General features: G+C 41.8%; 1 protein-coding gene across 1 annotated transcript in view; it reads left to right on the top strand.

Annotated features, from left to right (window-relative positions):
* LOC122808326 (plexin-B3-like) overlaps positions 1–26,408 on the top strand; it is a 2,760,797-nt gene that overhangs the window by 60,428 nt on the left and 2,673,961 nt on the right. The window contains exons 4-5 of the mRNA XM_044079291.1: positions 25,253–25,381; positions 25,517–25,639. Coding sequence (XP_043935226.1) covers positions 25,253–25,381; positions 25,517–25,639 — 252 coding nt within the window. The remainder of the gene's footprint in view (positions 1–25,252; positions 25,382–25,516; positions 25,640–26,408) is intronic.

Genomic DNA, 26,408 nt, shown 5'->3' with positions numbered 1-26,408 from the left:
TTGCATCCCTCTCTCCTGCCCCCTAGCCTGGATAGACTCGAGGTTCTGAGTCCTTCCATTTCTGGAGATACAATATGTTGTGTTTTGTTCCTTGTATCCTTAGTGTTACTAGCAGGTAATCTATTCTCGTAAAAGAGGATTATAATATTATTATTATAATATTATTATTATTATTTATACTATGTCTTAGCTTCCAAACAAGATCTTGGGAGTTAGTGCATGGTATTGTGGGATATAGGGCTGCCTCGAGCCGGTAAAAATAGCTCTCGAGCTATAGTATAGGCAGAGTCGGAGCCGAGGATCGGCTCCAAACCCATCCAGCAAGAAAGAAGGTGAGAAGAAGACAACTAACATGGAACGTTATGGTAAGACATAACTTCTTATTACTTCCTGTTGCCACTATCCACCTGCCCTAGTACATTGAAAATCCATAGGAAGGTCTCAGTTTAATAGTAGTAATGGTGGCCAGATCTCAATTTCTCCTTCCAGCTCTGAGGCCTGTAGAAAAAGCAATGTTCAAGAGGAAGCACTAAGATTCACCTGATGAGACTGTCATCCCAGGCATGCATGTCTTCTAGGAGGTAGATTCTTTTACCCTTCCACCACATGACCCTAAATTTAGAGAGATTCTTGAACTCATCTGAGTTAGAGCTAAATTACAGGGGACACTCATTGTATCAGAACACTTATTTTCTGAGTACTCCTAGTTCACCTGCTTGAAATGGTTCAACTACTCACAGAAATTGCGCAAAAACCTCAAGATGAGGTGGCTGTCTTTCAAAGAGGCCAGACAATGTCTTCCATTAATCCAAGGATGTCCTAGTCAATCACAGAACCTTAGTCAACTCTGTAATTGTGTTGGCTGCTCTTAAGAAGGCACACTGAAATGAATGGAAGGTAGAAATTAATCAATTTGTGTAATGTTGGAGTGAATAATTAAACAAATGTACGTAACACATGAAAATGAAAAATGTTTATGGTTTGTTTTAGTTTCTATTGTAAGTACACTTGTGCTACTGTACACGTCATAAGAATTTAATAAAGGTGTTTAAAGAAGACCCTTTATTCTTCAGGGTGAGGTGTTCATCTCATGTTATGTGCAGTGGACAGACTCGGGAAGCACATATTTTAGGATGTTCTTCATATTAACCATTGCTGCAGTAGCCTTAGCTATATGGGTTATATTCTGCCAAGGGTATAACAGCTGGGCCATTTCCAAAGTTTCAGGGCATCTTCAGCATGCCCGTACTGTCAAGCAGTTCAAGCTGACTAAAAGGTAAATTTGGGGGCGAAACCCTTCAGAGCATTACTGCTGCCAAAGAGTATACTCCTCTTATGCTTTTGAGGATCAGCGGTCGGCTTGTGCTTTCATTTCCTGGGTAGATGAAATCCCTTTGGGGGGAAAAACTGTTTTCTTTAATTTATTGGTTGCGTTCCTCTTTGGGTAAGATAATTTAAAGCTAGGAGTGCTGTGTTTTAATGGACTGTCTTGAAACTGCAATGTACTTTTAAAGAGAGCACTCTACTTTTAAACTGCTGGAAAAAAATGGGTTAACTAACTGAAAACCAGTTTTATGTGGGAACGTGCTTATTTTTCCTTGGTGGAGCTGGCAGAGTTACAAAAGTGCTTTTTTATAGAAAAAAAATACAGCTTTAAAAAAAAAGTAACTTTTATGGTCTGGTGGTTTTACCAGCATTTGTTGCTTGCCTTCCCTGAGAAAGAGGCACCATTTTTGTCTCTAGCATGGAACAGATTACCAATCCCATGGTTGGTCCTTCCATCCACAAAAAAGAAAAAGTTCAGCAAATGACCTTTGCCACCACAATAGGCTAGCAGTTTGCCTCAGCCGCAGGTTGGTGACTCTGCTGTGGCCATTTGTTGTACGTCCGACCACTCACCTTTTACAGCAGATCCCTGTAGTATAGCACCTACTGTCACTAGGGACCTGGGGATAGCCACTTCCCCTGCAGCTTCCCCTCAGTGGGCAAGGGAGGACCACTCTTCTCACTTCAACAAGGTTTCCTTGTTGTGTCAGAATGCTGTGCCCATCCCGGTGGAAGCAGCTGCTGCTGCCATTACTAACACAACTGACACCATTTTTCCTGTCAAAAGGAAACAGAAAACCAAGCTTGTATTTACTCTTCCTCAGATTTCTTTAGATAGGATTAGTTCACTGGGTCTGGCTCAGGGTTTAATTCAGGCTATTGATCCATCTTAAGTAGTTCCTGGTAAAAGAAGGATTCCTCTTTTCCTGAAGAGATTCTGATTCACACTTGGAGAAGAGCTCAGTTTCTGATTTTTCCTGTGAGGTTTTTTCTGAGACTATTGCTAGAATGTGCCAGTGTATTCATTTGGACAACACTGGTGTCTCAGTCCCTTGGAAAATACTATTTGTTACAGAAGGATTTTCCAGAACCTACACCTGTTACTCCTGTTCTGTCAGCTTTAGAAGTGGGTGTGTGTATTAATGCCTGCATTTTTCCTTTTAGTCAGCCATCTGCCCCCAAAAAGGCAGATAGGATGTATAAAATACCACAGGCTTTTAATTTTTTTTACAGTTTCCAAACCTGACTGACTACCTACAGCCAAGTTGATACCACTGCTGCTAAGCACTTAGTTAATTCCAGTCTTACCCTTCCTGTTAAGGATGGGAAAAATATGTATGCATCTGCATCTTTGGTTTTCAGAATTTTGACTCGTCAGGTTCATATGTTAGCTTGTTTTAACAAGTTGTGAAAGTTTGAGGAATGTTTTATCTATTTAAATAACTCGAGTTCTTCTTTTGTGCAAAACTCATTGTTTTGTATGTGTGTGCGTGCGTGTGTGCGCAAGACTGTTGATACTTTTTCCAAGGCTATGGCCACTGGTAATGTTTAAGGAGGTTTGCATGGTTGCATTGTCCGAACCTTTCAGATGTTAAAAGATTAGATTTTTATTTTTCCCTTAGACAGAGGTTTAGTATTAGGCCCATCCTGCTACAGAGGTGGTCAAAAGTGTGGTGAAAAGGGTAAGCAGATCAAGGGAATCTCCAAGTTTTTTCAATGCTTACTTTCCAAGGGATTTTCTTTCTACTCTTCTATTTTTGTCAGAAAACAGAATGAACAGTCTCAACAGAATTCAGGTTAACAGATGTTTAAGTCGGAATGCCATTAGAGTTCCAAAAAGAAGTCTCTAACCTCCCAAAATCAAGGGGAGTCCAATATGTTTGAATGACTGTTTGAGACCTTGTGACCCATTGCCACCCTGACCTGTTTTTTCTTCCAGAAAGTTTTAATCTCTGTTTTTCACTTTGGCAACAGATTGTTTCAAACCAATGGGTTCTGAAGGTCATTCATCAAGGTTGCAGATGGCAGCCGGAGGAAATTCCTGCTTTCCAGGGGGGTCGGGGTGTCATTCCTCATCCTCCAGATCTGACTTGATTCCACCTGTTCTTCATCACATGTTGTCTCAAGGATTGATAGAAACAGTTCATCCTTCACAAGTGGGAAAGAGTTTTTAGTCAAGGATGCTGTAAGTGGCAAAGAAAGATAATGCTTGGAGACCAGCTGTGGAACGTTCTTTCCTAAACCTGTTTGTGATACTTATCTAATTCAAATTGATATTACTTCACAACCTATTAACCCCTTTTTCCTCCATGTTTCCTGGTAAAACTAGACTTATAAGATGCTTAGCACATACCTATTCATCGAGACTTCAGACATTGCTTAAGGTTTTGTATGTCTGGATCAAGTTATCAGTACTCTACCATAATCTTTGGTCTATCCACTCTACCAAGAGTGTTCACAAAGTGACCAGCTCCAGTTATAGCTTATTGCAAGCTACAGGGTATCCACATTTTCCATATTTAGATGACTTGGTTAGCTTTGCAGAGTCTTTTTCTAAGTGTTAGGAATCTCTCGATTGGGTGAGAAATCTTAAACAAGTCAGGATACTTTTACAAAACACTATACCCTTCATTCCTTCTCTAGGTCTAGATCAAGCTTTGCTAGGACCATGTACCAGGGGCACTTGGACCCTTTTCTTTCAACCTGCCAAATATAGTTAGATATGGTAATCTATCCATGTATAGCTAATTCTGCTGCAGCAGAGACCAATATGAAGAACATTGTACAGTTGTGTAAGTTGAACTTAACCATAAAAGCAGATCTTCGAATGATCGCTGCTCAGTAGCTGCTCCCTCCCTCTCCCTTGATTTTGGTGTGTTTTTTTATGCCAGGGAGTAGACATTTATTTTTTGTTATTCCTAGCATTGCCTTTTCAGGTCTCGGTCTCCCTCTTGCTGCTGGCAGGAAAACTTGGAAAGGCTTTGTGCCCATATTCATCTTTTAGTCAGCTCAACTCGAGGTGCTTGACAGTTTGGACACATGGAAGGTGACCTGAAGTTTTGGAAGTTTGCTGCCTGTTATATTTTTGAGATAATATAACCAATATAGCTAAGGTTACCGTAGCAGTGAGCATTCAAACATCTGTTGCACAACTGTACCTTTTTTTTTGTCAAGTGATACAGTCTGCAGCCCACTACAGACCTAGCCAGTAAACCCATATTCAGAATTTCCTCCAGCCTCATGAAAGACAATACGAGAGAGACCAGGAGAGAATTTGAAGCTGCCTTTCCATTTTTCTTGGTTTGCCTTCAAGGTGGCAAATGTGCTATTCTGAGATGTAGTTGGAAGTTTATTCTAGAGGTGGGGGCTACATTGTGATAACGTCTTATCTTTTGGTGAAGACTGTTCCTTTAATTGAGGAACCATTTGTTTTGTAAAGAGACACAATGTTGAGGAGGATTTGATCTTTCATGGTTCAAAAGGCCAAACACTGATCCCCGGGGAGGAGTATATTGAGTACAGAAAGAGGACTGCCAGTCTGTATTTTTGCTAGGAACCTCTGAGAGTGCTCAAGTTTAGTCAAATATGTGTCAAAAGGGGCTTTAAATTCAGTTGTGGGTTAAATGAGAAGTAAAGGGGGAAGTAAGACATCTTTGGCTGTAGAGGAAATGTCTTCGGAAATTAGATGAGTCAGATAAAGTTTTTCAGAACTACTGTTTAGACATGGTGGTCAAAACAAAAGGAATCAACACACTGGCCTAAATTTTTCACAGCAGTGTCTGATTTGAGGGTTACATCACCTGTATGGTATGAGAAATGTTTTGCTTACAAAAATAAACTATAGTACATTTATTCACACTGAGACCATTGTCTTTAAACCAATTATTTACCTTGTCTAACCTATGTTGGAACAAATTGAGTCAGTGGAAGAAGCAATAGCCACTTTACAGTTATCTGTAAATGTAACTGTAGGCTAGGAGAGTTGGCGTAAAGGTCTAAGAAATAGGAGAGGGCCCAGCCCTGAGCACTGTGGTACACTACTGGTACCTTTTTGCTATGGCACTTAACATCTCTGTCCATATGGGTTCTGTCAGGCAACCAATGAACAATCATCACACAAGACAAGGATTTATAGTCAGACTTGCAAGTCTGTCAGTAATGACTACATGGGCAGTAGTGTCAAAGGCCGTGGTCAGGTCCAAGATGTGCTGTATGCACTGTGTAACCACTATCCCGTTTCAGTGACATTTTTAAATAATTTAATGAGGTTAGAGGCAAGACCTTTCATTGAGAAAGCGGAGTGTGAGGATCCAGGGTTATGAGATTTTTCATGTCTAGATTAATGAGGTCTTAGATAATACATTCCATTATTTTATATATGAGATTAGTGAGACTAATTGGTCTGTTTTTACCAGGGTCTGTAGTTGAGTCAGAGTATTCCATTTAAATACACATTCCATGGAATGTGAATCTGACCATGGATACTCTGATGATACCCCAGGTATGTAGGGGTGAAAGCGCTTAGTATCGTTGTTGTTATATTTGCTTTGAGTCTGCTTTACTTTTCATTCAGTTTGAAAGAAGGTTATTATATTAAACAAGTCAACGCTACACGGACTTGCCTTATTTTGTTTTAACAGTTTGTGATTCTTCGTTTTTCAAGTTGGTCTGTAGTTGAGTCACCCTTGTGTAATGGCTGTTACACAACAGCAGTGGCTGTTCTCCAGGCTTCAGGAATGTTACCAGTGAAGAGGACTTGGATTAAAGAGGTTAAGCTAGGGGCTCAAATATGCCATATTTTAGTACTTCTAATCAGACAGCCTAGTATATCGTCTGGGCTCATGGATGACGTGCTTTTAGTTTTTGAGATGGCTGAGGGAACTGTGGCTGTGACTGTGGGTGGAGTAAAATTTGCACTAAATTTGTCAGCATCTATTTTGTACGTTGGCTAGGGCAATAATTGTGGACTGGCTGTGAACATTACTGAGGTGTTCTCCTTGAGATATAAATGTTGATGTTTTAGAAGGCGTTACTGGTTGAAGCTGCTCAAACTGTGGAAGGATGGTGTGCTACTGACCTGAAAGCCAAGTTGCAGTCAGACTGTACCATGAATCTCACACCCAGTGCTATTGAAGGATAAGAGGTGACAGCCACCACTGCACTAGTATTTTCTTCACCATACCTAGCACTGTTGAAGGTTACCAAGAACACTTGAGGTCAAATTCATGAAGGCCTGTTTGATGGAACATTACTGTTGAAATCCAAGTTAAAAGCTAAACTAGAAAATTAGGGGAGAGAGTGCAGTTGAAACTCTAAATTTGGGGTTATATTTCAGATTCTTCACCATTCACTTTCTTCAAATTATCAGGACCAGCATCGACTGTTTGTTTTAATGCTCCTAAAATATTCTAATTGACATTCTAATTAACAGATTAAGCTTCAAGGTACTGACATGAATTACAGAGAATGCATAAGTTCCCAGAATGGATAAGCTCCCAAAGGAGGAAGTTTTCAGCAGAACTGAGGTGTACCACATCCTTTCTTCATAAATATAGCAGTCTACTCCCTGCTCTCTTACCTGACTTCTCCCTTCTGGATGCAGTCAGGGATGGCCTTTCTCTCCCTGAGACAGTGTGGCTTGCCATCATACATGACACATGGGTAAGTGACATAGTATCCAAAGGCTGAGTCATTCCTTTTGTGGCCACCAAAGCTGCAGTCACGCCCCTTTTTGGAAGTCCAACCTTATCAGATTAGAAGCAAATTACCTGCTCATAAAAGGAGACGTCCAGGAGGTGGTGCTGGACTAATATGGACTATGCTTTTACTCAAGGAACCTTTTAGTCCCCCAAAAGGCAAAGTATTTCAGTTCAGTTCTCCGTTTGAATGCTTTAAATTAATGTACCTTTTAGAGTCTTTTTCAAACAGTAACAGTAATGTCTGCACTTTTTTGATACTGTAAAGTAGATGATGTGCTTTTTGGATATCCATGACTTATATGCACATCAATACATTTACTCCATGAGGTTCAACCAGTTTCAGCTGTAGATGTGCCATTTATTCTTATGACAGCTGTCAACATGTTCACCAGGAATGTCAGTAATAGCAGTGGCTCTGTGATTGTAGGGCATCAGGGTGTTTCCTTATCTGGATTTCTGATTCCTGTCAGACCCAACTGTAGACACTTTTTGTTTTGCAACCGAGCTCCCCAGTGCTCCCACCTCCACAGGTCCCCTGTCAAGTGGACTCACCACTTGCATCTGTTTACATTTGGCCCATTTAATAATTGGGTGGGAGCAGGAGCCAGACATTACCAGGCTAGACAACATATCAGCCTATTCATTCTCGCCTAGGAGGTCATAATGTCTCGCCTGTTCTCCCAGGGGTGAGAGTCTGTTCGTTAGATATGGAGCAGGTGCAGGTACTGTGGAGTAGCTTACCTTTTCTTCCGCTAGGCTACTCACAGGCTCACAATAATGACTGGTCAGAGAATAAAGGCAGGATTGCAGCCATACACACCTCCTGCTTTCGTGGTACAATAAAGTAGTTCTTGCCCAACACAAGAGAAATAAGTATAGCCTGTGAAGGCAGGCAATGTTCCCTGTTGTCACAGGCCATACAGCCTCCCCACCATTGAGGATGAGCAAGATAGAATCACCTTCTCAAGTTCATCCTACCTAGCTTACTCCCTCAAATACCCATTTAGTGAAATGAACATAGGTCATCTGGATTGTAGTCCAGGCTTTCTGTGTGCGCCATGGTGTTGAAGATGGAGTATGAAGAGTCCTGTTGCATCCAGGTAGTTGCTTCAAAGTCTTTTTCAGTCCTTTGGCTTAATGCTGAAATTTACAAAATCTTAGCTGGTACCCATGTAGTGAATCAAATTTATTGGCTGAACATTGGACACTGTCTTGAAGAGCCTTTCTTCTATTATGCAAGATACTGGTCATCGGAGTAAGAAAGTTCTGTTTCAGCAACTGTACTCAAGTTTTGGGCCTCATGTTGTTCACTCTGTTCATGATTAATGAAGGCCAAGTATTGGATAGTCAAAATGATCCATCCCCCCACCCCCTCTGGTTTGGCCCCAACAGCTGTGGTTCCCTCTGCTTTGGCTTCATGAATTTCACAGGCCTCTGTCTGAAGCCTTTCAAGAGTCTTCCTTTTCATCCATTTTGCAAGCCTCACCTGGCTGTTAATTCAGAAAGGTTAACAGGTTAGATTCTCCAGTTCCTGTAATAGCCAAAGACCCCCACCCTTCCTTCCTTCTCTGAGAGTGTGAACCAGATTAATTTTTCTGCCTAGAGAGCTGTCATAAGGAAGACTTAAAGCTAGTGGACCCGTAATTATTTATGGATCACTTGCTAGGGGACTAGATCTATTTGCAGCTCCTGTTTCAAGCATCTTGAAGCATTTGTAACCGTTTTTGTCTGTTCCTTTGGCAACTATAGCTAATTTTAACCAATGTGGTAACTCCATTTATTTACCGTCACTCAAAGATAGTAGATTCTTTGAAGGATACCTTCTGTCCCTCAGACCTTAGCCAAGTCTCAAGCTCCTTCTGAGAGCCTGTCCTTGAGAGGCGTAGTTTCCTTCCTTTTCAAGCCTGTTTCTTCTGCAGACTTAAAATGTCTTTCATGTAAAATTATGTTCTTGGTTGCTGTTATCTCCACTAGAAGGATTTCCAAGTCTTTTGTGCTAATTCTCTATTTCATTTTCCACAAAACTAATGTGTCCACAAGGGCTAGCACTTCCTTTTTGCCAGACGTGGCCATAGATGCTAATAGTAATCAGTCAATTGACTTAGTATTTGTCACTAATTACGGAAACCATGTGGAATATTTTCTTCATTGAATGAATGTGCATAGACAATTAAGACTTTGTTTCGCTAGAATAAAGTCCATAAGGAAGGATTTAAAGGATTTATAACTTTTCATCCTGTTTTCTTTCAGAAAATGGGTGTTGAGTTTCTGAATCAAATTTTTATCTTTGGTTTCTCCATGTATCAAAAATGTGGCAAAAGTTTACTGGAGTATGAAAGAAATAGCAAGCAACAGACTCGCACTCTATAGCTGTTTTCATACAACTGTATTTATTGTATTACAGCCAAGCAATTACTATGTCAAGACATATCAATTCTTCATAACATGGCTTGATATGTCTGTGCTTCCAACAACAGTCTCACACCAATGATCAATGCACACTTGATCAAGACAACTCTGCTGGTGTTTAAAAGTCTCTTCTTTTAATACTCTTTTTTAACATTCTGTGTTTAACCCACCCAGTAATGGAATCTTCTTTGCAGTTCTTTATCACTTTGCATATTCTTGCTGATGTAATATTGTCCTTTATCATCACCTTGTACATTTCTGCTGATGCAACAACATAGTCTATTTTCAACAGAATTCTTTGTACAAAACAAGGACCATCAATTTGGTGCCTCTAGCAGTAGTTAAATCAGGATGCCATGTTTTATTATTTTTCTATTCCACAAACCAGGTGTCTGTCTATCTAAGTGCTGTTTACGTAATTTAGGTTCTTATCACACTTATGCCAACCCTGTACAGAAATGAACATGCAAACTGTCACATAGTTTCTACAAAGGGTGTATCAGAAATAGGTATACAAACTGTCATGTAGCTTTTTGCAAAGAGACAAATTAACTAACTTCACCTGTTACAGCCTTTTCAAGTGGGGACTGGGGAAGGTTACTTCAGTGTATTACAATCTCAGTCCCCGCTTTTTATTTAAAACCAAGAAAAATTATTACATAAATAAGTGTCCATATTTCCAAGCATTGTAACATTGACTTGTTTGTCATCACTATTTACAATAGCAACTGGATTTGCTGTTATGTTAATACAAACATTAACACACACATGTTATCATGAGTAAACATATAATAGCGATAAATGCAATTAGTAGAGATGATGGTACCCCACCATCCAGAAAATAAAACACTGAGCCAGTCACTCAAGTCAGTGTTCCAGGTTTTCCTGGATTTTCTTGAAACTTCATCTCTTCTATCTAAACATATGGATTCTGACTTATCCGAGATATATGTACAGCATTCCACACCCACCAGTGCACAAACCCTGCCTTGGCTAGCAAGTAAGAAGTCAAGTGCCATTTTGTTTTGGAGGACCCAAGTACTCATTGCTGTCATTCCTTCTATCTGAAATGGGTCCATACATTGCATGTGCTAATCTTTCCATTAACTTTGCAACTTTCCATAATTCCCATATGGCCTTAATGGCACCATACCAGGGAAAATACTTGCCCCTGAGATTGCACCATCTCCTAGATCCAGTTATTTTAAATCCCCTTGCATTTTAGAAAAATCATCAACCACCCTCTTTTTTTCTGAAATTTATTGAGTTCCCCTTGCTGGTCTTCCGGCTCCTTGGCATATATATATATATATATATATGTACACACACACCTTTTTCTATTTGCTTTGCCTTCCATTTTTTTGTAGTATAGACATGCTCACTTTACATGCTGCAGCCTTCTGCAACAAAAGCAAGTAGTTGTTTTATAAGTCTGCTCCCTAGTAACAGGTGGTGCAGACACGATTCGAGGGCCATCCTGTCATCTCCTGTACTATGTCCTCTACTTTTCCCTACCACATGTACTTCATCCTTCTCCTCCAGACTTAAAAATGTGATGAATGAACAAAGTTCTATCATCTCCCATTGTTTTCCCATGCAGAAGTTTTTGAACTACTTCCTCCAATGTTTTTGAGCTTTCCTCATGGATGCATTTAATATCAACTGGGACTCATTTCACCTGTTCTAAAAAGCAATGTATTAACTGTTTTTTGTGTGTCTGATACTATTTGAAAAGCCAGTTTGAAATATTGTGCTTGTTCGATTAGTTTATCTGAAATGGTAATTTTAAAATGCTCTAGTAATCTGGTAGTCAGAGGTTGCCCCTTGTGTATATGCCCAGAGAACAGCTGATATTCATTCTTTGTGTCTGTGACATTTATTTGCCAGAATAAAGACTTGTAACACTTAAGAATAAAAGCGAAAACATCTACGCAGAGAATCACTCCAAGTGTACACCATGCTGTATATGCTACCCATTCTTCGAATGTTAGCATATTATAAAATATCACCTTTTTTGGTTATTCCACTGTGGAAAACTGTAACAATCGAGACTGCTGATAGATCAGGTGAAGTACCCCTTGTGGAAGTGATAGTTGGTCCCTATCTGTTGACATTAATGTCAGATCTCTTTATATAGGAGCTTAGCTGCTGTTGTAAATAATATATGTGTTGTTTAAACTCTGTAGCTTCCTGTTGTGCAAGATAAATTTCATTTTTTTTTAATTGTTTAATGTAATCTCTGTCATTAGTCTGTGATTTTTGAGTTATCACAAGAGTTGTGCACAACATGTCTTGCTTTATCAGAGGATTTTTTTTAACTAAAACGTCCTGTCGCTTTAAACCTTGCTGGTATTGTTAATTAGCTTCTTTAAGCTGTCTGTCAGAGTCATCACCTGCACTATCATGTATGTCATTCCATCTTTGAACATAAGACTGAAAAGCTGCCACAGAACCTGTGAAACATTTAGCTTTGTAATATGAAATAAAGTCACTTAATTCTTTTAATAGTCCCATGGCAGACATTGTTGGTGAAAAGGCTTACTTAGAAGTGTCAGTGTGAAGCAAAACTGGATATATCTTAGGAATGCCCTGTTGGCACTGTTGTAAACTTGTATGTGGTTGTGACCCTAATGTCTTATGATAAGGAAAACATAACTGTAGATATTTGCTATTACACAAAAAACATACTTGGTTAATGGCTTGTGCTTGCACAAATACTGATTGTACACTATAATCCATTTACAAAGGCATGCTTTGTCAAATTTTACATTTCCAAAAATACCTGATTTACATTAAGCATCAGAGATACTGCATTCAAACCATTTTTTCAACAAAGTCCAAACCTTATCCAGATTTTCATGTATATCTATCCGAACTGAATGTGGGCATTTTAAACTAATGTCCTGAATGACATCCGTGTTATGACTAGAGAGAGGCTTACTGCAGTCTGTCAACTAAGAACAGGTGATCAGGCTCTCTGTGATGGCACTGGAAAACCTCTCTTCACATGAATTGATGGTGCATCTTGTCTGAGCAGATGCAGAAACCATGTCTTGTGTTCACCAAGGGTTCAGGAAGCAACTGGAATTACTGAGCTGTTCTCTGACAAGAACAAAAGAGATGGTACCAACGAAACTGAACATAATTGCTGGAATGACTAGGTACAAAAAAATAGAATATGATGTTGTTCTATCTCACTGTTCATTCTTTACTGATGGGTTCGAAGCTGATCCCTCGGCTCCGAGTTGGCCAATTGCAAAGCTCGAGGTCTTCAAATAGCTGGAGGCCAAGTCCCTATCCCATGATGCACCTAGAGTTACCTCGGATCTAGTTTGCCGCTGCAACAGATCGGAGTTCAGCATTAGCTCGGGCCAGTAAAACTTTTTTCTACTTACTTATATTGATATTTAGATAGTTTACATAGTTTTAGAAAGCTCTTACAGCTTTTTGGTGTGTGGTCCTACATTTTAGTCCCTTCGCTTAGTGTGCTTAAAAATTTTCCTAGTTGGCCTCTTGTTTTAGGCCTAGTTTAAAAACCTTTTTCTAATTTACTGTCTGTTTAGACAGTGACCTTTTGTCACATTCTCTGCTGTGTGGTGTATTTAGCCTTGATTTTTTTTTAGAAAAGGCTTGAATTTATTAATTACTGTTGAAGTTTTTGGAGTTAACAGTAATTTTGTCTGATATAGCTATTCATTAGAATATTTAGTGTGTTGTACCTTATAGCAGCTATCCTCTTTTAGTTGATAGTCTGCTCATATTGTGTGTTTTACAGTTTGTGGTGACAGTAATTTACCTTTTCCTGTCACTTTAATATTTACATTAGCATTACTGTGTGTGTGTGTGGGGGGGGGGAGACTTAGCCTGATTTTATTTAAGGCTTTTGTGGATAATTACTGTTAGAATTTTTTGTGGTGACAGTAATTTTCTCTGAGTTTTGAATGGCTGACCAAGAGAAGCATCCTAAGTCAGGTTTCAAAAAGTGCACAAAGTGTGACCAAAAGATGTCTAACAGACGGCCATGTAAATTGTGTGTACTGTCTGGGAGCCCTGCATTTACAGGATAGCTGTGCTGTATGCCATTCCGTCTCCTCCAGGGTCCTACAGGAAAGGAAAAGGAAATTAATAGACAGAGGTTTGTTGAAACCGTCTTTCCAAGAAGCTTTGAGCGACCAAGATGGATCCAGCAAGTCCTCAAAGTCTTCTAAGACTTCTGAACCTAAGAAATAAAAAAAAATCTTCGACTTTGACTCCACTGCCATCAGAGCCGACAGACTTTTCTTTTCGGAACCGGTTCCCAGTCTTGGAACTACAGTCTGTACCACCTTCGGTGTGCTCATCTCGATCCTCTGTCAGCCTTTCTGATCTGGATGTGGATCGTGTGGTGTAGAAGCTGTTACTTGCACCGGCCTTGGCAAAAATGTTATCGGCTTCAACCCAAATGGCTTCAGAGCTGAAGACCCTTACACTAGCTCAAACTGTTCCTTCTCCGAGCCATGCTGGTCCTTCGGAGCTGGAGGAGTCTGACCTGTTGATTCTGGAACCCTCGGAGCTGACCTCTGCTCCAATGTCTTCGGCTCCTTTCACTCTGACTTCCTGTGTGCCGATCGAGGACTCTAGGAGCCGACACACTCTGGTCGGGTCCGGGGAGGAAAGACAGACCGACTTGTTGGTTCCGATTCTGCCTCTCGGGGCTTCGGCTCGGATGAGCTTGGCTCCTACCTCTGGTTCAGAGCCCACTGTCCCAGTGCTGGGGCTATCGACAGTTTCCTTGTATCCATTGGATTCCCTCCCATTGGAGCAGAGGTGCTTTCAATGCCATGAGGAGAGTCATGTCTCCTAAGACATCCTCGACCTCAGGTCTGGCTTCCTCCTCCCCTAAAGCACCTGTGTGTGCTTCTGCCTCACACATCCTCACTAAGCGTAGAGACCCAGAGCCTCAGGAAGCCCCATTGTGGGGGGCCCTTGCTCTTCTGAGATCTCAGCAGAAGCTCCCACTGATGAGGTTCCCAGGAAGAGATTGTGTAAGAGGAAACCTCTAGACTCCCCCCATGAGTCTCTAACATCTGATACTGACTTGGATGAGTCAGAGTCCCCACGGTCCCCCTCTGAAGATATCTCATCCACTGAGATACTTGAAATCCTTAGGCAGAGGGGTGACTGGCAGTCAAAAAACCCTACTGAGGATGAGTCAGTTCTCCTGAAGGCTGAGACAGCAGGCCTCCACCTCTTGGATGTCTCTGCCCTTCAATGAGCTGATGCAGTTGGGCTCACGAAGGGAGTGGGAGTCTCCAGATACTATAGAGCCTGTTCCTAGGAGGACTAATAAGTTCATTTCTGCCCCCCCCCGACAAATCTTTCTTAAAAGGTGTGCCAGTTGATGCTATGGTGGTGGCAGCAGCCACCAAAAAGGAAATGTCTGAAACTTCCTAGTCTATCCATCCTCCTCACAGAGACTCTAGCATCATGGATAGATATGAGAGGTGCATGTTTAGTTCAGCGACTTTTGCTTTTTGTTTGTTCAGCTATTTAACCCATTTTACTAGGTTACAAAGAGATCTCCTTAAAGAGCTAGGAGATACTCTTGAACAGTAGCTGCAGGAGCTATTGACAAAGTTGCTGCTCAGCTTGCTACTCTCAATTCTATAGTAAACTCATCCATGCGCCTTATTTTATATGGAGCTGATGGAACGAGTTTGGCAGCGGGTACAGGAGTTGCTCTTAGGAAACACTCCTGGATGCACCTGTGTCCCTTCGCAGAGCCCTTCAAGTCATCCTTTATGGATATTCCCTTTGATGGCTCGTCCCTTTTTGGGCCTAAAGTGAAGGAAACCTTAACCAGGTGTGAGCAGGACAGAAAGACTCTGTTTGCTGTCGGGGTCCATTTTTCCACCCCTACCAGACCCTACCCTAAGGGTCAAAGGGGAGGAAAAATGTGGTTCCAAAAATCCCAAGGAGCCTTTGGTGAACCTCCCCTTCCAGAAGCAGAGGAGGGGGGCAATAATGGAAGATGCTGCCCTCGCGGCAGAGGGGGTCTGCAACACCAGGGTGACGGAAATCACTTTTCTGGGAAGCCCTACCAGTGCTCCTGAAAGGAGGCCCGACTGTCCTGCTCTGGAGGCAGTCGGGGGTCGCTTATCTTTGTACCCAGACGCCTGGCTCAAAATAAAAGACAGCTAGGTACAAAGCATCATTTCCAGAGGATACTTCATTCCATTCGCCACACCCCCTCCACCCATAAGAAAAATCCCGCATGTTTCACCCAGTTACAGGGAACAAGCAACAATAGAGGTCCAAACGTTGCTAAGAGTGAGTCATCCAGTTAGTCCGAGCAGAACAAATAGGGTCCGGAACTTACTCAAGATTCTTTTTAGTTCCAAAAAAGATGGGGGACTGGAGACCCATATTGGACCTCAGCAGACTGAACAAATCTGTAAAGAAAGAGAAGTTCCAGATGGTCACGCTTCAGTCTATACTTCCCTTCTTAGGGAAAGACAATTAGATGTGCTCGATAGATCTCAAGGATGCGTACTACTACATAAAAATGGCCAGGCCATCCAGGGATCATCTGCACTTCTGGCTGGGATCCAATCATTACCATTTTTGAGCCCTGCCCTTTGGTTACTACAGCCCTCAGAGTGTTCACCAAATGCATGGTAGTGGTCACTGCTCACCTGAGACGTTTAGGATTCCAGGTTTTTCTGTACCTAGACGATTGGCTCCTTACCACCACCACCAGGCATCAACTCATTTAGGCCAGGGAGTCCACTCTGTCACTCTGCAATCAACTGGGCATTATAATCAACTGAGAAAAATCTGCCGTGTCGCCATCGCAACATATCGTTTTTATCGGAGCAGAACTGGACACCACCACACTAAGGCTTCCAATAGAAAGAGTCTTGCTTCTTCGTCAGTATGTCAGCATTCTGATATCTAAAGAAAAAGCACCAGCATTAGAAGTTCTGAAATTGTTAGGCCTAATGGCAGCAGCAATTCTAGCCATACCACTAGCTCGTATGCACATGTGGATACTACAGTGGCTGTTGTTCACTCGGTGGTCTTGCCAAGAGCTTCCCATGTCTCACATGATTATCACAAATTCCTGCAAAAAGGATCTTCAGTGGTGATTGACCTCACTTCATGTCATGATAGGATGCCTATTTGTGCTACCCCCTCCAGCAGCCACAGTGACCATGGACTCTCCCCTGATGTGGGGGGGGGGGGCATTTTCAGGGAAAGACAGCCCAAGGCACATGGACCGATCAAGAGAGACATCTGCATATCAATGTATGCGAGATGAGAGCAGTACTTTTGGCGTTGCTGTACTTTCAGGACTCTCTTCCTCTGGGTATGATTGCGATTCAGACAGACAACATGTCAGTGGTCTGGTATTTGAACAAACAAGGAAGAACCAGGTCTTACCCCCCCTTTGTCGCGAGGCTCTCAGAGTATGGCAGTGGGCTATTTCCACCCAGCGCTTTCTGTTGACAACGCACATCCTGGGAAAATCCAACGTGATAGCAGACAAGCTGAGCAGAGCAGTCTTGTTGCCCCACTAGAGGTCCCTCAAGAAAGAAGTAGGGGACAGGATATTCCGCAGGTGGGGCCAGCCTTCCTGCGACCTTTTTGCCAGTCACATGAACAAGAAATGTAGAAGATACTTTGCCCTGATTCCCCCTCCAGGAGAAGCCCCAAGAGATGCACTCGTAACACGATTGGCCTCCGGGTCTCCTCTATGCAGTTCTGCCAATTCCATTGATACCCAAGGTTCTACAGAAAGCAAAAACCCTGGGAAGAGCCATTATTCCAATAGCCCCTCATTGGCCTCGTCAGATTTGGTTCCCCTTCCTTCTACTTCATCTTTTGGAGGACCCGTGGATTCTGGACCTAGTTCCAGACCTTCTGACGCACTCATCGGGAGAACTTCATTCCCCTGTGCAGTCCCTGAAGCTGACAGCTTGGCTGCTCCATTTCCCATCATAGCCAGGTTCCATAACCTTTCCAGTAAGATGAAGCAAATTCTCTTATCCTCTCATAAATCTTCTATGAGGAAACTATCTTAGCAAATGGAACAAATTTTCTGTATGGGCCTCTAAAAACAATATTGGTCCTTACCAAGCCCCTATGGCCTCCATTTTAGAGTTCTTGACTATGATGTTCAACAAAGGAGCTGCAGCAGCAACAGTTAGTGTTCAACTGGCTGCTATTTCTAATTTTTGTCTTTGATTCGAGGGATTGAATATTATGTCACACAAGTTATCGAAAGCCTTTCTTAAAGGGACCTTTCATGTTAGACCACCTGTGAAATCCCTATTCTCCATGGAATCTAAATGTTTTGCTTTCCCACATATTTTTTCCACCATTTGAACTAGCTTCCTCATGTGACCTCATGTTTCTGTCATGGAAAACCATCTTTTTAGTAGTTATTACTTCTGCCTGCAGAGTGTCGGAGCTTCAGGCTTTATCCATCAAGCCTCCTCATTTAATATTCCATGCTGACAGAGTCTCACTTAGAAGAAACCCCTCATTCTTGTCCAAAGTTTGCATTGAAACTAATCTCAACCAAATTATTGATTTGCCAGTCTTCTTCCCCAACCATTCAAACAATTTAGAGTACATGCTGCACAAATTTGATGTTGACAGACCGCTCAGATTTTATTTGGATAGAACAAAAGGTTTCAGGAAATCAGACCAGCTTTTTTCATTTTCAGACTCCAGGAAGGGTAGACCAGTGACTAAAACAACTCATTCTAAATGGTTATCTGATTGTATCACCTTTGCATATTCAGCTGCTAACATGCCTTTACAGCATAAAATTAAGGCTCACTCAACCAGGGCTGTTTCTACATCCTCTGCCTTTTCTGCCAGACTTCATATTGATAACATTTGCACAGCAGCCACTTGGTCAAAACCTCATACCTTTATCACTCACTGCAAAGTTGACAAGGCCTCCAGGGACAGGGCCTCCTTTGGATCCTGTGAAATATACTCCCGTGAGCCACCCGAGGTTGATGGTGCTTGGGATGCTACCCATCAGTAAAAAAATGAATGACGAGATAGAACAACTTTACATAAAGAAGTTATGTACTTACCATAACGTTACTTGCGAGTTTATTACAGTCTGTCAGAGTATATCTTGCCTTCATTCTTACTTCCCTCCCTCCTACCCCCTTCTGGGCTGTTAGATGACCGAGATGCTGGATCCATCCTGGTTGCTCAGTCCTTCTATACCTTTTCTCTTGGGAGTGAAAGAATGACATAGGGTATTATACGCAGCAGACAAGATCTGAGGCAACACTAGGTGCATCATGGAATAGGGACTTGGCCTCGAGCTATTTGAAGACCTCAAGCTTTGCAGTCAGCCAACTCTGAGCTGAGGGTTCAGCTCTGAACCCATCAGTAAAGAATGAAGGCGAGATGAACAACTCAAATGGAACATTATGGTAAATACATAACTTCTTTTTCTAGAGGCTCTGGCTTGCCATTAAAAGAAATAGCAAGCAATAAACTCGCACTGTACCGCTACTTTCATACAACTGTATTTATTGTATTACAGCCAAGCAATTAGGCTGTCGAGATGCATCAATTCTTCATAACCTGTTTTGATGCAAGTCAATGCGTCCGACTGTCTCACACCAGTGATCAATGCGCACTCGATCAAGATGGCTCTGATGATGATTGAAAGTCTCTTCTTTTTATACTTTTTTTTTTTTTTAACATTCTGTTTTTAACCCACCCAGTAACGGAATCTTGCAGTTTATCATCACCTTGCATATTCTTACTGATGTAATACAGTCCTTTATCATCACCTTGTATATTCCTGCTGATGCAATGACATTGTCTATTTTCAATAAAATTCTTTGTACAAAACCAGGATCATCTGTTTGGTGCCCCTACCAGTAGTCAAATCAGGATGCCATGTTTTATTTTTCTAGCAAACAAACCAAGTGTCTGTCTAGCTAAGTGCTTTTTACGTAACTTAGGTTCTTATCACACTTATGCCAACCTTGTACAGAAATGAACATGCAAACTGTCACATTTCTGATAACCCTTTGTAGAAACCAAGTATACAAACTGCTATGTATATTTTTGCAAAGAGAAAAATCACCTAACTTAATCTTTTTCAAAGTGTGCATATGTTAGAGCCTTTTCAAGTGGGGAAGGTTACTTTAGTTTATTACAGTCTGTCAGAGTATACAATTACATGTTGTACCAGGGTGCTTGTGTCTTCAAAAATGCTTCTTTAATGATTTTTGTGCATCTTCGTGTGGGTATCACTGAACATCTTTGCAATGCACCAAAAAATGTAGTTTCCAAGTCCGTGTTCCTTTGAGGCACCATTATTTGGGGCATTCTTTCATAAGAATCACCCCAAAAGTGTAACTTGGGATTTTGCCTTAATAGTGACACAGATGAAATCCCAATGACAAATACAAAAGTTAGCTACTTGACATAGTGATTGATCTACATTAGTAACTTCATCTCCATCAGCTTCCCTCTTTCCTTTCCCTGCCTCTGGCCTGATTTGGATGCCTTCATTTTTTTTTTTTTTGGGGGGGGGGGGTTTTGAGAGATTTGTTTTTGCTGGTTTATTGGTTTGTTTTAGGCTGTAAGAGATTTGTAGAGGTGTCCTCGTCTGAGAATTCTAGGCAGAGTGGAGGGCCTAATGTAGCTTCTGAAAACATTTTATGGCAGGCTAATTGAAATCCTGCTGGTCTTAACTTGTTTGGTGATAAAGAAAAGATTGTCAACATGGATGTTTTATGATAATTTACTGGTGAAAATAAATGATATACTTATCTAAGAAGCAATTTGAAAATCAGTTACTAAGCTAGGTTTGAAAATATACAGTTAGTTTTGACTTTTCAATATAGGTTCATAGGTTCATACTAGGCTATCTGCCCTAGGGCATTTATAAGCCTAGCCAGAGTGTGTGTGGCTTTCACCACCCATTAGGATGATAATACTATACCCATTAGTTTGCTGTGCCTCTGTCCAGCAGTGATACAGAGATGATTCCCGGGGTAAACTTACGATCTCCCATCCACTCGTCAAGATTTCTCTTGAACAGAGTCAGTGAGGGGCTCTGCCTCACATGGACTGGGATTCTGTTCCATAGTGTAGGGAGTCTCTGGGTGATGAATCTGTCCCTCCAGCACGTCCTATTTATGTCCGTGTTGAGGTTTAAGTCTCTTGCTCTCGTGGCTCTGGTGGATTTGGATTTTTTTGAGGTGGAGCATGTCCATTAATTCCAGGTTGGACATGGCCTTGTATGTCAGGCACAGATCACCTCTGAGCAGACGGTATGCGACTGAATATAGCTGGAGTTTCTTCAGTCGGGCATCGTATGACATATGTTTGAGCCCCTTTATCCTTTTGGTGAGGAACTTTTGGGGTCTTTCCAACTGCTGCAGGTGTCGGGTAAGGTACATTCCGAATGGGGCGTTGTACTCAATCATTGGTCTGATAAGTGAAGAGTACAGGGGTACAATGAACTCTCCTGATCTGGATGTGAATCCCTTCATGATCAGGTGGGCAATGTAGAAGGTCTTCCTAACCACTTTGGCAATGTGAGTGTTAAAAGAGAGGTTACTGTCAACTTGGGTCCCCAGGTCCCTGATAACTTCTTCTGTGTTTAATGGATTACCACCTATGTGGTAATTAGGGGTTACCTTGTCTTTCCCAAAGGGTATGACTATACATTTTTTGGCATTTAGCTTAAGGCCATGGCTCTGGCACCAGTTATCCATTTCTATGAGACCTCTCTGGAGGATGTCTGTGTCTGATGGAGTGTCAATTATGGTGCCCAGTTTGCAGTCATCTGCAAATTTTGTCAGCCACAATCCCCCTATGTTTGCCTGCACTTCAGAAAAATAAATGCCAAACAAGAGGGGCCCAGGACTGAGCCCTGTGGGACACCGCTCGTGACCGGCTTAGAGTCTGACATGGCACCAGCAACTCTAACCCTGTGTGTTCTGTCCTTGAGCCAGTTTGCAACCCATCTTGTGACATATGGGTTTACATCTAAGCTGGTGAGCTTTTCTATGATGCCCGAGTGGGGTATTGTGTCGAATGCTTTTGCTAGGTCAAGGTAGGCTGTGTGAACTGCCTTACCCTCATCAATGGCCTTAGTAACTGTTTTGAAAAAGTCGACCAAGTTCAAGAGGCAGGATCTGCCCTTGACAAAGCCAAATTGGGTAGGATCCAGTGTCTGTAGGTCCCCAATGTCTTTATTTATGAGTTCCATTATGATCCTCTCCATAGCTTTGCAGACAAGGCTCATCAAGCTTATGGGGCGGTAATTTCCAGGGTCCATAGAAGCACCGCCTTTGTGGAGTGGGACCACAGTTGCCGTCGCCATTCTTTGGGTACGTAGCCTGTAGTAAGGCTAAGATTAAACAGCAGCCTTATGTGTGGGTTTAGTTCCTCATTGAGTTCGTGTAGCACACAGCCGGGGACACCGTCCGGTCCCATTGATGCTGTGTTTTTGCTTTAGAGAGCAGCTCTCACCTGGGCATCTGAGATGTTTGGGAGGCTAGACACTGGTGGGATAGATATTTCTCCTTTTGGGGGAGGAGGGAGAAATTTGCACTGAACCGGTCTGCCAGTATGTTGGCAATGTCTGTGGGTTCAGTGATTTTTTATCATTTTGGACTAATTCTGAGCATATCTGGGAGTTTCCACCCAGGTTTCTAACATAGCTAAAGAAGGCCTTATGATTGTCTTTGTGTCATTAGCGATTTTTCTCTCAAAGTTGGCCTTGGATGATTTTATGAGTGATCGTAGTTTTTGCTAGTATTGATCAGAGATGCCTTCCCTTTTAGGGATTTTGCTCTGTCATGTAGTAGCTTTCTCCTCTTGTTGTAGAGTTTGTTTATGGCTGGGGTCCACCAGACCGGGCGCCTGCCTTTGGTGGAAAGGGTCTTGATTTTATTAGGGATTGCTTGATCCATACATTCCTGGAGGTGCTCGTAGAAGGCATTTGTAAGGGTTTCAGCAGCATGGGTTGTGGTTTCCACTGGCTCGGGGGCCTTGAAGGATACCACTCCAGTCTTAAGAAGTGTGAAGTTTGCTTTTGAGAAGTTCTTCACTGTGGTCTTTTTTGCTGCAGGTGGGGGCGGGATGTGGCTCTCCAGTGAGATTAATTTATGGTCTGATCTCACCAATGAGGGATATACTTCCGGTGTGGAGCATTTTGTCCCCATGTTTGTGATGATCAGGTCTAGTATATTTTCTCCTGTTGTGGGAATGGTGACTAGTTCCATAGCATTTGAGTTTATGAACTCAAGGAACCTTTGGGCTAGGGTGTTGGGGCTTGAGTAATGTTCCCAGTCTATGTTTGGGTAGTTGAAGTCACCCAATATGATGGTGTTTGGAGAGACATTCATACTCTCCAGTGTCTTCAGGAAGGCTGTGTGGGTTTCCTGAGTTTGAGAAGGTGGTCTGTAGCATGTTACAAACTGTAGGGCAGTTTTACCTATGGTTAATTGCACCTGGATGGTCTCCAATGCTTCGTGCGTTGCCACTAACCTGGAGGTGTGGGTATCCTTTATGAATATGGATACTCCCCCTCCTTTTGTGGTTTGGTCCGGATTTTGGTTCCGGAACGCATGATATGAGGTATAACCTGATAGTGCTGGGGTGCTCTCAGGAGCCTTGAACCAGGTTTCAGTCACAGCACAGACCTCGATGTTCTCCATACTGAGGAGGGCTTCGAGGGCGTGCATCTTGAGGTTTAGACTTCTGGCATTGAGCAGTATTACCCTCAGTTTTTCTCCATTTTTGTTTTCTAGGGCGGTAGGTTTATCATTTGAGCCTTGCCTAAAAAAGGCACTATGGGGGTGGCAAGAGCCTTTGCCAATATCCGGAAGCCCAGGGGTGACAGGTGCAAGCCGTCCCTTGCGAAGCAGCGTGGCTTGTCAAGCATGTCATCCCAGGCAGACAGACATTGGATCCCCTTAGAATGACACCAGTAATTAAGCCAATTATTAAAGCTGATCATTTTGTCTCTGTATTGTGGCATCATTCTTGGTGAGGGTAGGATACTGCTCAGGGTCAGGGTCATACCAGCCTGGGCTACATAATCTGAGAGCTTCTCTATGTCTCTTTTCATGTAGTCCAGGGAGGTGCGACTCAGGTCATTCACACCGGCATGGACAATGACTGAGTCATACTTGTACTTGCTGTGGAGTGACCTGAGTGCTTGTGTTATGTGGCAGATTCTAGCGCCTGACAGGCAGCTTACTGTGATCTTTTCCTTGTTCAGTCTGGTGAGTGGGACGTCAGTGTGTCTGACTATGGAGTCACCTATAACAAGTGTGTCTGGCATTGTGTTTGGCCTTAAGGGCTGTGACTGTTTAGCACACTGACTTTGAGAACTATGTGTTGCATGTCTTATGTCTTGAGGTGGCAGTTGCTTGGGTGTCTGCTTTGGAGGCCTCTGTAGTTTTGGTAGATTTTTGATCAGTGCCTTCAAGTATGTCTTTGTGTGTTTGTGTTTGTTTTGCAGTTGTGATAGTTCTATGTGAAACTGGGTTTGTGGTGTGCGTGGCTTCCTTCTCCTCCTGTCTGGTCTTGCCAGTCCTGAGTTGAGAGAGCTCAGCCTCCAGTTTGGCTATATAGTTGCATCTCTCACATGTATTTGTGTTTTGTGGGAGAAGGAGTGGGTTGTCTGTGTACATGAGGCAATTGTAACATTGCCTCAAGATGCCCAGATTCACCAGCTGAACAGGAGAGGACGCTAGCAACTGACCCTTCGACATGCTAGAAAAAGTGAAAAAGTTTGCTGTGTAACTGAGTCAGAAGGGACCTATAGGGAAGTGGGTACTCAAGGGGATTCTAGGCTAATGTAGTACTTTGTTTAGTATACAAGTACTTTACCTATATAAAAATGCTTTAGGAGCAAGTGCTGAGCTTTTGAGATAGAGAATAGACTGTTTAGATTGCAAGTAGAGAAGTTCTAAGGGAAAAATTGAAGAGCAGACTTTACGGAGCCAGAAATACTTTAACCTTATTTAACCGGTGCTGCCCGATGGTGCTCTATGGGCAACTCCGCGCTAAATCACGACAAAAAAGTATCCAGGATTTGGACATTGCTGCAACAAACTGATTAAAAGAATCAAAGTAGAAGCTTTTAAAGGGTTTGCATAAAACTTGATAAAGCAAGCATTTTCATCATCGTAACCAACTAACCTCTTGCAAGTTTCTAGTCCAATTCTAATCTGTTTTGTATATTAATGAAAACTATAGGGTAGCAAGTTCAAATTTTACATGTATATTCCTGAAACATCTCTCTTTATTCATCACATAATTGGTATGTATGTTGGAGCTGTAAAAGTAGGAGAAATTATAAGCAAGCCATTGTTGTAAAAGGCTGTTACTGAAATTAGTAGCTTCATACCGAAAATTTTGCATTTCTAGCCAAGTATGGTAGCCATAAAAGTGTACTGCTGCTATTCCTTTCACATAATAGTCACTTGAGGATATTCTGATCATTAGGTCTTCTCTTTTGCAGTCATTGATTAATGAATGGCATGATTGCATCTGCATACTAAATACCTAGCAGCTAGAATGCTTAATATTTGGATGAATGTTCTGTAAAATACTCTTAATCTTTGATCTCCCTTTCTCTGTGTATTAATCTTGGCTTTTAGAGTTGGCTGCTGGCATGCAGTAGCAAGAACAAACAAAATGTTGTCAGTATTCTTTAAACATCATTCTTAACTGATATTTTTAAGGTGGTTATAAGAGTAACTTTGCTGCATTTAATAAGGTAGTGGAAAAACAGTTAAGTTAGCACTCATTTGTATCCCTTTCAGAATATTGATGGAGAGTATGTAGGACCAAATGCTTGCCCTTGTATAACGAGCATTGATGGATCCGCACTTGTGCCAGATGGTGTGCTGAGGGAACTGAGACTAATTGGACAGAATCTTCAGCTGCTAGAGGTAGGTAGACACACAGCTTAAGCTCACCATATCAAATTTCTCTTTTTGTAGTATGCACAAATAATTAGATTGTGAAATCTTTTGCTTCAGTGATGAACTTTAGTGTTCCTTCTTTGTCTTAATGCATTTTATTAGAACCACTTAAACCAAGAGTACATATGCGTTATGGAACTCGGAGATGGTTTTCAATTACCAGCTACAGTAATCAAACGAGAGGCTGCCAGTGACATTTACAATATTACCTGTAAGAGCAAAGAAGTAAGTGACAGTTCAGTATCATTAGCCTATCTTATTTTAAGCACAAGCCAACCTTTACTTGTTTTCATTTTTTTTTTGCTGTAGTTAATGTTTAACTGTATAGCTTTGTGCAGTCTTTTATCATGTTTGAAATCTGTCTACTGTCCCAGTAGACTGTCTATAACTTGTCAGCGCAATTCTGTTTGTCCCATTTTAACTGTCCAGGTTTTCACAGAACATACAGATTTTTGCCTCATATTTTTGGTTTGCTGCTCATACAGTTTGGATTGTCTGGTAAATCACTGAGGATTGAAGTCACTAAATAAGGACGTACATTTGAGTTACAAACTTCATATCCTCCAGAAAATACATGCTAACACAAATCCTGTTGTTCTAACAGCTTTCTAAGTTTATAAGAGCAATATTTAACATCTGTCCCTATTTTTGGGCCTTTGTTCGCCCCCCCCCCCCCTTGCTGGGTAAGGCCCCCCCCTCTCATCAGTGGAAGCCTAACCACTGTCTCAAAAAGTCAGTTATTCAGTATTTTAGTGCCAGGTAAAGAAGTTGAACTGTTGAGTTTCCTCATACGCTCACATTGGTGAATTACAGCTTCTAGATTCTTAGAAGATGGAAGCTTTCCTTTCTCTCTACTTTTTCTCTCTCTTTAGTTGAAAATGTACATTAACTGTTTTTTAATATTGTTCTTTACTACTAATTTAATTCCTTTTAGAATTCTAACGTACTGTTGTGTTGTTTGTATGCTTAATACTGCTTTTAGGCAGTTATGTGG

The sequence above is a fragment of the Protopterus annectens genome, chromosome 8.part0, assembly GCF_019279795.1.
Source record: "Protopterus annectens isolate FY-2018-M chromosome 8.part0, PAN1.0, whole genome shotgun sequence".
NCBI classification, from domain to species: Eukaryota; Metazoa; Chordata; order Ceratodontiformes; family Protopteridae; genus Protopterus; species Protopterus annectens.
This window is presented reverse-complemented; position numbering and strand designations above follow the sequence as displayed.